Genomic DNA, 12357 nt, shown 5'->3' on the forward strand with positions numbered 1-12357 from the left:
AAGAAAAGATGCCAAGAGTTTCTTGCAAGCAAGGGGCCAAGAAAGGGGCTGGGCTTCCTGAGACACTGCTGCTTGGTGTGGTGGCCACTGCCCATTTGCCAGACACTTTCCACTCCTGGGCCTCCATCCTGCAGGGCTGGGTGCGGACACATTGGAGCTAGAAGCTCTCTCAGGCCAGTTTTGGGGCATCAGATCCTTTCCTTTTCCTCCCTGGTATACCCAGCCCTGAGTCGACTGCTCAACATGATTGTGGCAGCCTTGCCATCTGGACGCTGGGAGTTCCTATCCAGGGAGTTTGACCTGTTGAGTACAGGGATCTGAGTCAGGCTGAGGGAAACTGAGGCAGGATGTGAGAGGATGTGAGGGGTCGGGGCTCTAGGCCTTTAGTCTATGGGCCAAGAGTCCAGTCAAGTGTGAGTCTGGCTAGGAAAGGGAAGGGAGGGGCAGGGGACCACCATCCCAGTGCCCGCCTCCCAGCTGGAGGAGTCTGGGGGCTGGACTCTTGAGACAATTGGGGAGATGGGTGAGGAGGGGCGGCGCGCAGTACCAGATTCCTGAATCTTAGTTCCCGTGGTAGTGGTGGGAGGGCTCTCCGTGGTGGTGGTGGTGGTGGCTGCAGTGGTTGTAGTTGTGGCCACGGTGGTGGTGGTGGTGGTGGTGGGTGCCACAGTTGGGATGATGGGGACCGTTGTTGCTTCACTGGTGGCAGCAAGGGCAGTAGCGTCAGTGCTGCCCAGAATGCCCGTGGCACCCACGGTGGTTGGGGGTAACGTGGGAGGCGCTGAGAGGGAAATGTAAAGTAGCCGAGTCTGGTTGGTTTGGGGGCACCCGGCCTGTACACGTGGCCCCCCCACCCCCAGCAGGCAGCCCGGTGCACGGCAGGCAGCCCAATGAAGAGATGGAGCTCAGAAATCAGAAGCTTCCCCAAGCATCATGGCCTGGCCCAGATGGATCACAGCCAATGAACACACAGCCATGGGGGCAGGAAGAGAATGAAGCCCAGGGCGCGTTTCATTTTCTTCTCATGGTCTGTGTGGCTTGAAGCCCCCGGCATGCACCCAGGCAAGGATGAGCATGAGGGGAGAGGGGGACGCACACCGAATCACCCAGACCCCAGCGCCAGCACGGGGCTCAGGGAAATGCCACCTAGACAGGCCTAAAGAGCACCAGCTGGGTCCAGCTTTGGAACCCTGGTCTCAAGAGGTGGGCAGGCATCTGGGCACAGAGTGGCCTGTCCGCATCTTCACTCCTAAATCATGTTTTGTCATTCCTGCTGTAGTTCAGACACCCAGACCAACCACAGCCTCCACTCCGAGCTATCTTGTAAGCCCCCAGTCTTCTGCTGGCCTTTCCTGTCCACTACTTGCAGCCTCCCCGCTTCCTTTCCTTATGTCTCCTTTCTGTCTGCCTCTCTTCTTCTCTCCCTTCTTTGCCACATGTGGTGACTCTCCCTGCAATTACTACTATCCACACTTCCTTTTTCTTTTCCTTCCTGCCTTGCTTGTTCTTGGGGTTCAGACCCCCTCCCAAGTCCTTCTTGTCACATTAGAACCTGGGAAAGGGCAACACCATCTCTCTAGCCACAGGAGAGACATGAACTCCAGCTGCAGGTGTGCCCCATGCTGGGTGTCCTTTCTGCATAAATCCTCCTGTGGGCCACAGCATGGCTCAGACCCGGGCTGCCTCTCAGACCCCACACCTCCCACCCACGGCTGCTCTTTGACATCAGCCAGCCCCGGAACCTAGTCTAGATGTGTGACAACCTTTTCACAGCTCTCCTCCTATGAAAAAGGAGGGTGTGAGGAACACTAACAAAGGGCCACTCTGTCCTTCATCTACACATCAGTATTTATGAAAGCCGAGCAGGAGGCTATAAGGATGACAGCTCAAATCAGAGAGAGGCAAAGCTGCCTCTCCTCTTTGTGCTCTGTCTCCTGTGATCTGATCATGACTAGATTCCTAGTGTTATGCCAGTGGTGCACCGGTAGAGACCCTAGACACAAGCAGGTTACTAACTCCCTTCCCCTCAGATCTCCAGAGGTTCCCAGCCCCTGTCATCCCTACAGACAGCTGGGGAGAACTATTCTCAAGGGGGAGAACCAACGATCCTAAGTCTAAGCCTATTCAATCAGAGCCTGGCTAACACAAGCCCTTTTATCCCCTGGGTCTTCAGTATTATGAAGCGCCCATAGAGAAGGAAGAACTATTTCTGGGGTCCCTGCAGCATCTGTACTTTCTAAGATCAGAGGTGTAACCGAGCAGCTGACAATGCCTCTTACAGCTCATAGATTCTCAGGCAAGTCCAAAACCACTAACACTATATTTCCCAGACCACCTCCATCCACCCTGGTCAGGTCTCAGACATGAGGAAGGTATGGGAAGAGGGGGCATAGTCTCCCCTTCTCATTCCTTTCGCAGGGCTGTATTCAGCTCAGCTCAAGGTGGTCTCGGGCCTGGAGTGTCAGCTCAGCTGCACATACAGCAGGAAAGACGAGCCTGTTTGACCCACCAAGGCAAACCACACAAACAGAAAAGCCAGAGACCCTCCATGCCACGGTCGTCCCAGCCCTGGTTCCCTGGCGGCCATGGCTATGTCCACACAGGGAAGGGACCTGGAGAGGCTATTTTGTCCATCTGGCCGGCCAGCTCCCAGTTAGTACCTCATGAGTACTGAGCACATGCTAACACGTTCTGGAGACGAAATGCTCACAAGGCCTCTTTTCCTGGACTATGTAAACGGCACCGTCAGAAGCACCCTCTTGTAACTCAATTTGTCCCCCGTGTAGAATTCAGGGATTTTGGCTTCCCTTCCCTCACATACATTAGTTATTGATTCTCCAGGCCCCCAAATCCAAGCCGGTCACCCTCGAACCCACACAGACTCTCACGTGGCCCTTCCTTATAGAAGAAGACACAGGTCCACACCACATACTTCCTCAGGGCCAGCATGCTTCCTGAACAATCTATCAAGTATCCTAGGGACAGAGAGACTGAGCAAGTTAGAGCAGGTTCCTTACTGTGCACAACGCTCAGAGATATGAGTGGGAAATGACTTTGGGGGTGCTCTCACCCCCTCTGAAGGCAACGACTCTCTCTGGGGCTGGGAACCTGGCTGCTTTCCCTCCTGCTCCGTGGCAGAGTGTGAGAGGACACAGGGAGGGAGAGAAGGCAGAAGCTGTCATCCTAGTGGCTTCCTCTGCTCACCATCAGATTTCTACCTCCGCCAGCTGAGGTCACCGCTGGCAAATCAAGCACCTGCTGTCCCGCTCATAATCTGTGTCTGTTGTCATTGGGCTAGGCAGGGCTACCTCAGAGAGGGCAGAGGCATGGAGGAAGGGCTGGAGGGAGGCATGGTAGCCAGGAGGCGAGCTGCCAGAGGCGGGACAGGTGTAGGAGGAGATAAGCTCTCCATGGACAAATCCACCGTGGCCTGGTCAAAGGAGAACCAGTCATCCGTCCTGGGCTGAGCTGGGGAGAGGGCAGAGGGCAGGAAGCCCCACAGGGGGCTGGCTTCATAGCAGAGGCAAGCATGCGCCAGGCAGGCTTGTTCCCAGGCTGCTTTTTGTTTCTAGCTACAGCAGGACAATGAGCTTGAAAACAGTCCTGGTCAGTGTTTAGGGGAAACCACAACCAGGCAACCAAGAGAGGGGAGCAGGGGTCTAGAAAATTCAAAGGTCTCCCCCTCCCCGAAAAAACAAAACAGAGGCAAGACCAACTCCATGGGCCAAGGGTTTTTCTACTAGTTTGGGGAAGATGACATGTCTCATTTACTTTCTGTCCCCCAAATCTGCCACGGAGCTGAGCCCATATCAGAAACGCAGCAAACATTTGCAGATCTGAGCTACATTGAAGATGAGGAGAGCAGTTTCCAGACATTCCAAGGTGTAATGTTTGGTCAAAAGCGCCCACATGGCGTGCGAACCACCATGGCCAAGCCACAGATTGTCGGGCAGATGGGCAGTGATCCTGACAGACTGTGGATACAGTCTTCAGTGGGGGAGAGAGATGGGAGGAGATGGGTTGCGGGGAAAGGCGCCCAGGTTTGGGAGGATGAGAAGGGAGAGTGGTGGGCTGGGTGCCCGGCCCACGTCAGAAATGTAGAACCTGAGCGTCCCAGCTTTGGCACCCACTGCCCGTGCAGAAGGTGCTTATGAATGTGATGGGGACAGCTGATATTACTGGCATATCTCATTTACAAAAAAAAGTGCAACCTGCCCCTTGCCACCGAGTCACATGGAAGCCAGAACCTGGGAGACACGCTTGATGGATGGGCAGACCCCCGAGTTCCTTGCACATACCACGAGAAGTTGGATCTTGCTAAATGGAAGTAGGACGTGGGGTGTCTGGAATGACATTTCTCATTCCCTTTGTGACTGCCACTCACAAGAGGGCAGCATAGATGGGCACAGATGCCCACTCCACAAGGCAGCCTCCCTACCGCTGGACCCACCTGTCTTGGGGCCCAGGGTGCCAGGATGGGGGAGGGGACAATGAACTTGACCAATGAGCTTTGCCCTGACTCTTCTCGGGCTGGCCCCGCCTCTCTCCCTTTAGGCTGCCTGCTGTCTTGGTTGCAAAAGAGACTCATCTATAAACTTGAACCAACCCAGGAAGTGTGGCAAGGATTGCTCTCTCCCTGGTACCCAGACCTAAGACCATCTCTGTGTGTCACATGCTAGCAGAGGGGGCTTCAGACCTAGGGGGAGGTGCTGGCCTGGCTGGCCTCGTGAGTGACCATGGGGCAGATGGCTGGGGGAGGGAAGCACCCACAGAGGCGGCTGGCAAAACATAGGCGGATTGAAGGAAGCAGGGTGTATGCAACAGAAATAGAATCAACCCAGAAAGGGGGTGGGGAGATAAAGGAGCGGAGGTGGGAGGAAACCAAATCGGGCAAGGTGGTATCCTACTTCCAAAGCCAAGCCTCCGTCTCTGCCTGGCTCTCGGGTCTCTCCGCTCCCTGGAGCTTCCTGGCAGGGTCCCTGGAGAGCCCTTGTCTACAGGCTTTGTGCCCCTGCAGGGCCTCATCCACAGCTCCCAGCTGGGGCAACTCAGAGAGGAGAGATCGTGGCACCCCTGCCTAGAATCCCTAACTCAGGGACAGGACTTGTGTGGCGAAAAGCCCTTGGATGGCCCTCAAACCCATGGCATGCAGACTTAAGGACTATGTCACAGCTGCCTGCCCAGCTGCTGGCTCCTGCCACAGCGCTACCTCCAGGCCTCAAAAGTGGAGGGCGTTCTCAACACTAATGACTCCGAGCAGCTCCTTCTTGGAGGGGTGAGGGGACCATCATCCCATGGTGCGCACTGAGACTCCAGGTCCTGGAGCCCCTGGCCCTACTCAAGGACTCACTCGCTCATTTATTCTCACTGACTAGAGCCCGTGGTCGCTGGCAGACTCGGTGCCAAGCCCCCATGCAGCATGCAGGGCCGGCATGCACAGCATGCTCACCCTTTCAAGGGATGGTGGCCTGACCAGGTGCCAGGAGCCAGCTGTCCCGGCTTCGGCATGCCTTCCAGGGCCATCTCTGTGCCCAGACAAGGGAATTAATCACTCAGCATCAAAGAAAACGGCCATTCCAAGGAGGGGCTGGGAGCCTACGTGTAGCACCCTTTCTAAGCCATCCTCCTTTTCAGTGGGGGCAATCATTAAATGAAGGGGGGGTGGGGCATGCTTGCCCCTCTCGGGTCCATGCGCCACGCACACCTTTCTTGAAAGTCTGGCTTTCCCATCACTGAAAGGGTGAGTCTGAAGCATGCATTTGGCCTGAGCCTTTTACTCCTGCTCCACCCAGGCTGGGCTGGGCGGCACCTGCTTAGCCCCATGCTATGCCCATTACCTCTGCTGCTGGTACAGTACCTGCGGTTGGAGTAGCTTCAGACACAGCACCCAAGATGGCCAGAGAGAGAGAGAGAGGGAGGGGAGAGGATGAGACAGGGAAGAGAAAACAGAGCACAGGTGAAACCACAGGACACGCAGGTGGAGGAAGTTGGGCTCACCTTGACTGTGTGGCTAAGCTCTGGCTGCCACCCTGAGCATGTCAACTGGCATTCTGGGGTCACAGTCAGCCCCCCTCCACCCAGAATTAGACAGGGTCCTACCTTCCCACATGGGGTTTGGAGACCTGTGAACACACTCTCCTTCTAATCCCTTCCTCACCTAGGAGGTGGCAGTAAGGGCAATTGGGCCTGGATACTAGGTCCCTGGCACTTTTTTCAAGGGTATGTTCTGCTCTGGCTGTGTTGTGTGACCCTCTAAGATGCAGGAATTGAGGGTGGAAGGTGTGGGCGGGGCAGGAAAACACCTACCCTGGTCAAAAGGATAGTGCCAGTGTCTTCATTGGAAAAACGCTAGTGTTGAGGAAGAGAAGAAGGCATCTGTGGTGTGTGTGTGTGTGTGTGTGTGTGTGTGTGTGTGTGTGTGTGTGTGTGTGTGTGTGTGTGTGTGTGTGTGTGTGTGTGTGTGTGTGTGTTCAGTGGTCTCCCCCACCCCCTCCCCATCTACAGCTTGCAAATAGCAAACTCTGAAACCCTGAAGCCCCTGATTTCTGCTGCTCCCATCTTCCCTACTTGTACTTTATGAAATGAAGAACCCAAGTGCACACTGAGAACCCTGGGGTGCGGATCCATGAATTTCCCACAAACTCCAAAGTTAAGAAGAAAAAGTCTCTGTTCTCTTGTGCCCTGGGGCTGCAGAAGTCTCTGAGCAGTTGTCATTGGAGCTGGATAATGGGGCTTTGTCTGGCGTCTGGGTTGGGTGGGGAAGAGGCACCCTGTATTTCTATCTCCACACAAAGCTATTGAGACAGGGCTCGGTCTCTGGTAACAGGCTCCAGCAGTCACTTACCTAAAGTCCTGCAGCGCTAATAAACTTTCTGAGTGCCCAGGGGTTGGAATAGGACACCAGGAATGGGAGCTTGTTGTGTGACTCACTTCTCACAAGAGCTGAGGGACACAGGCAGAATGGCCAGCCCTCTGCTTTTGCTTAGACCCTCATGGGTCTGCCTAGGGTCTGAGCAGAAAGAAATGCAGGAGTGCTGAAGAAGCTGCACAGGGAACCTGGGCTGGGGTCACAGTGGCAGCAGCCCCAGAGGGAGGAAGGTTGCCCCTCTGGATAGAGAGGTGCTCAGGAGCCCTGCTTGGGAGCCCATCCAGGAGCCCCATCCAGGTTAGGGCCAGGCTATGGGAACTCTGCCTTCTGGAGAAAGTATTCGACATGATAGCTTGGCATCTCCTCCTCTGCCTGGCCTTCATTCCCTTTGTCCATGCTAAGCATACAATCACATATTCTGGTGGTTGTCCCTAGATCACATGAACTTCCTACTACTTTTGTGACTCTTGTTCCTGGCAATCTCTGTCTCAACACACTGAGGACTCCAGAAATGGCTGTGGCATAGATCACTATACATTTAGAGTGGCAGGAGGGTCCATGTCTTTTCACAGGCATCTGTCAGACTTGCATTCCTAGGGCGCAATCCTCCAGCCAGCACGCGCCGGCGAGCCTGAAGTGCCCTCTAGTGGAGACCTGAGGCAGGTGCAGCTCTGGTGGGGGACATGCCAGGTCCCTTGAGGTTGGCTTGGCAAAGGGCTGATGACAAGTTTCCCCTTTTCTCCACAGCTTGAAAACACCCAAGTCAGGCTGCAAGGACGAACCACATTCTCTGCTCTACTCTTGATCTGGGCAATCAGACCCTTTCCCCTTTTAGCTTTGCCCCTCAGAAGACAAGAGTCCTCTTGTGCTCTCTCAGTTAATAGTCCTGCCTCCTTCAATAGCAAACAGTTTCTTTGGAGTTCATTAGCACATTTATTTCCAACTCATGCTTTCTTCCTTATTTCTCTACTGGAAGAAAAGATGGTTGGTGTTACAGTGCTGAGCAAATTAAGGTCTGACTGTATCTAAGGACATCTGACTTTTCCAGCAGCCATTTGTCTCTTACCAGGGACTTGAGGCCCCGCCCTCGGTATGTTTCTCTAGGTATCTGAATTGGGTGGGGTCTTTCACCCCACTGTCACGGACCTACCTTCATTTGGAGGTGCTGGAGACTCCTCTGTGACGGCTTCCCCAGAGCCCACCTGCGTCCTGGCGCTGAGGGTAAAGCGGTAGCGGGACACAGGGTCTGCCCTCTGCATCGAGAACTTGGTCTGATTGGGAGAAAAGTTCTCCACCATCTGCTTTCCCACTTTGGTTCCGTTAACTGCAGGGAGAAAGGCAGTGAGTGGGAGTTTTGGAGTCCTGTGATGGATTACAAGGCTGGCAGCTGCAAGGACCCCTCTCTCCCGATCTCTGGAAAGGAAACCAGTGGCCCCTGGCTGGTGCTGTCCAAGGGATGGGTCAAAGGCAGAACACTGGGCAAAAATCCCTTCCTGCTCTTGGATTATATCCCTAGGTCAGTTCTTTACCCCACCCAGTATATCTCTAGCTTACTGCATATAGCTGATTCTGATAGATTTAGTTTAAGATTCCTGAACACTTCAGCAGGGATGATGCTCTTGAGTTCTTCTCTGATAACTGCCTCCTTTGTGAGATACTGGTCCAGAGCCTTTCCAGAACAGTATATGTGCTAGTGACATCATTAACAAGATCTGGAGCCCTGAGTTTCCCAATGAGGTACAGCATGGCCCACACTGGAAGGCTTAAAGATTTTCAAGTGTAATGGCTCCAGCCCCTGAGTGGCGATGCTCTCTGGATACATGCCCCTGATCTGAGTCACTCCACATTTCTCGGCTGCTCCAGGCACGGCCATCTTATATCAAATGTCACCTTCGTAAGGTGTCTGTGGATGCCTGAGAATGCACTGTCTGCTCCTCAGATGGAAATGCCATTGGATGAGGACATGTAGATGCCGGAGTTAACGACATCCCCTAGAGTCATTAAACCAGAATTCTCTTTTGTCCCAGCTGTCACCCAAGACGGGGCTCTATAGGGAGCGCAGCGATTTTCCTCGCCTGCCTTCTGTCACCCTCTGAGAGACCTTTTTTGGCCTCTCCATTCTTCCACAAAGCCCTCTGCACCCTCAGACTTTCTCTCAATTCCTTAGAGGGTGAGGAATGTCTTTTCTGCCTTGGGCTATTTGGATATTGGAAGCATTCATTGGCCATACAAAAATTATTCATACAGGCAGATGGGGCTCAGGCAGCGGATGAAACACATGTGTCTGTCTTGTCACGTACCAAATGACTTCTCCATTTTATAAGCCCAGGGGACCAGACGTTCCCAACCCTCATAGGAAAAGTGGGGACCGCCAGAATGGGATCTGATTCCCCTCTCCCCCCACCAGATTACTCAGTGAGTGTGAAGGCAGGACGTACAGGCCACGTATTTGAGGATGTAGCCTGTCAGGATCCCATTGGGGTGCTCCGGGTGGTCCCACTCCAGGTTGATTGTCTCCAGGTTGGGCTGCCGGACTCGGAAACGCCTGGGGGCACTGGGTACTTGGGGAAGGAGGAGAGAGCAGGGGAGGAGGGAGGCAGGGAGGATGAGGAGAACACAAGAAACAATGCACAAGCATGAAGACATTGGTCTTGCGCAACCCCCATGCCAGACAGCTGCTCAACCAGAAACATGAGGGCAGTGGGCACAGCCCAAACTCTACCCTGTACTTGGCACACGTTAGGACTACAATCCTGCAGATAACCCTGCAAACCAGGCAGAGCCATTTCCAGAGCCAGTCCTGGGAAGAGAACCAATCATGAGTTGGTTATAGCCCAATTCCCAGATAAGGTCTTGCCACTGGGTCCCGGAACAGGCCCAGGCTTCTGAGCCAAGGACACTAATTTAGGGGTGAAAGTCAAGGAAAACCAGCTAAGGGGAAACAAAGATGGGCATAAAGAAAACATAAGAGGGTGACACTTTGCAAAAAGAAATGTACTCTTTACCTGACTTAAGTTTAACTGTAGCCCCTCTGCACATCACCTTTATAATACCATGTTTTCAATTAAAACATTTAGGGAAGAAAGACAGAGAAAATAAGAGAAAAACAAAGGAGAGAAGAATGGGGAAATAGGAGTTAAGGAGGAAGGGAGAGAAACAGAAGGCAAGGCCAATGTGAAGTGGATAAAAAGGAGGCCTGGAGAACATGGAGCACAGGTTCTTCACAGATGTCTGGAGTCAGCATTGAGAAAGCCACAGTGTGCAGGAGGGAGAGGGGGCACCTGCATCCCTCTGCAGACTCTACATGCACAGGGTGCCCCTTCACCAGTGCGTCCTGAGGCTGTGGAGAGGCTGATGAAGGCCATGGGCCAACAAGTCTTCCAGGCAGCTGGATTCATAGGCTGCCCTTGGTCTCTCATACAAACCTCCCATCTGGGCAGGTTGCCTTGGCGATGGCTGCTTGGTGTGAGGGTGGAGCTGTTCGGCCTGCAGGCTGTCTGCAGAAGTCTGTCAACTTCTTTTTTGTTGTTGTTGTTGTTGGTTGTGGGGCTTGAACTCTGGGCCTGGGCGCTGTCCCTCAGCTCTTCAGCTCAAGGCAAGCGCACTACCACTTGAGCCATAGTGCCACTGCTTTTCTGGTGGTTTACTGGAGATAAGCATCTCATAGACTTTCCTGCCCCGGCTGGCTTTGAATGGCAATCCTCAGATCTCAGCCTCCTGAGTAGCTAGGATTATAGGTGTGAGCCACCGGTGCCTGGCTCTTGTGTCAACGTCTTGAGGCCATGCAGATGTCACCTTGCGCCATCCATGCTGAGCATCGCCGGAGCCTCTCTGGGCCTTCCAGTGCATTGCTACCCTCATCCTGTCCACCCCAAAGAGCTGCAGGTCAGACCTACCTCCTTCCGGAGTGGTGAACTCCTTGGTTTCGCTGCGAGGCCCATCACCTCTCCCATTGACCACAACCATCTCCAGCTTGTAGTTACTATAGGGGAAGAGGCGGGACACCACGCCTCGGTTGCGGTCACTGGAGAAGCTGGCTTGCTGTCTCTTCTGAGATACCCACAGGTTCTTCAGCAAGCTGCTCTCTCTCCAGTAGTAGGCCTTCGGGACAGAGGCAGGCAGGTGAGTGCGGGACGGCAGGCAGGGTTAGTGGTTAGTGGTGGAAGTAGTAATGGGTCTTCCTTTGCTTGCAGGCTCTAAGTCTCAGTCTCCTCAGTCCCACCTGGGGCTGGAGAGGCAAGGAAGCAACCCTTCCATCCAAGAGCCACTAGTGCATAGGAATTTATGTGGAACAAGGAGTTGGCTGTTGTTTCACTGGCTTCCTGAGCCACGTCTCCTCTTTGGAAATGGGTGATTGGCCACATTTCCAACTGAGCTGGCCCACCGTGAGACCGAGGTCCAAGCTGGGGAACAGGACTCGGGGAGTCTGTGCCAGATCCCCAAATAGGAGCCAGGGGTTCCTGCAGGGAGAGCTGCACTCTGTGCTCCGAGACCATATCACCTTGAGCTGGATTAGTATGGTTTAATGGAGGTGGGCAGGTGTTGACAAGCAGCAGGTTACAAGTCTCAATGTGAGAAAGGGTCGATCGAATCCTTTGAAGTCAATTGGTTTCTTTTCATATTGCTGGAGACTTGTAGAGATGAGCAGGCACATGGGGAAGGCTGTCCAGGTCAGTGGGGTGGGGGCAGAGCTGCGTGGAGGCAGGGCTGGGGTGGAACAGGAGGGCCATGGAGTGCAGCCATGTCACAGGGTGCAGCGAGGGTTGGATTAGTGGTGGGTAAGAAGCTCCAGGTCAGCCCATGGCAGCAGTGCCACCAGGCTGTCCATAGGAAAAGAGTCCAGGCTTAAGGGGCGCTTTTAGCCAGAAAAATCTCCAGGTGTGTAGACTAAGGGCACACGTGAACAGCCGGGGAGGAGCCCATGGGAGGAGTGTGCTCGGCACCTCGCTCTTCCCTACTTGCCAACAAGAGGCTGACCCCGCTCTCTGTCCCCAACTGTCCATCAGCCAAATCTATTGGTTAATTGAGACAGGGGCTTATTCTGTAGCCCAGGCTGGCTTCAAAATCACTATGTAGTCCATACTGGCCTTAAACTCAATATCCTCCTGCCTCAGCCTCTGTTGGGAGGGCTGGATTATAGGTGTGGACCACTAGGCGACTTTATGAGCCAACTCTTGGTGCCCTCTGAGGTCACAGAAGCAGCGGGAACCTCCCGTTACAGCTGCTCTCACCTCCCAGCTGACGTTGTAATGGGGCTGACTTGAGGGGGAGTCTCATGAACTCAAGGCTTTCTCTCCCTTCTCCTTCTCTACCCAGCCTCTGAGGACAGATGCCTGGGCAGAAACAGCTCCTATCAGATAGTACTAGGAGAAGCCCAGGCCCTGGCAATCTGTGTGCCGAGGAGTTGGCTGTGATGACAGGGCGGGTGCTTGCACCCATTTGGTGGCTTGGCTTGGTAGTGTGGCTCTCCAAAACCAGGTGGGGGGGGC

The 12357-nt window shown here is 54.1% G+C and overlaps 1 protein-coding gene across 15 annotated transcripts in view; it reads right to left on the bottom strand.

Annotated features, from left to right (window-relative positions):
* The window catches only part of Nfasc (neurofascin), a 163730-nt gene that overhangs the window by 21154 nt on the left and 130219 nt on the right, over window positions 1-12357 (bottom strand). For 6 of the 15 annotated variants that reach the window (XM_070041714.1, XM_070041709.1, XM_070041705.1 and 3 more), the window contains 5 exons: window positions 10765-10969; window positions 9307-9429; window positions 8019-8192; window positions 5858-5872; window positions 548-781 (listed from right to left, as the gene is read on the bottom strand). In XM_070041714.1, the coding sequence (XP_069897815.1) occupies window positions 548-781; window positions 5858-5872; window positions 8019-8192; window positions 9307-9429; window positions 10765-10969 (751 nt within the window). The remainder of the gene's footprint in view (window positions 1-547; window positions 782-5857; window positions 5873-8018; window positions 8193-9306; window positions 9430-10764; window positions 10970-12357) is intronic. The other 9 variants (XM_070041712.1, XM_070041718.1, XM_070041716.1 and 6 more) reach the window with 4 other exon arrangements.

Source organism: Dipodomys merriami, unplaced genomic scaffold, assembly GCF_024711535.1.
Source record: "Dipodomys merriami isolate MVZ:Mamm:240054 unplaced genomic scaffold, mDipMer1.0.p SCAF_31, whole genome shotgun sequence".
Taxonomy (NCBI): Eukaryota; Metazoa; Chordata; class Mammalia; order Rodentia; family Heteromyidae; genus Dipodomys; species Dipodomys merriami.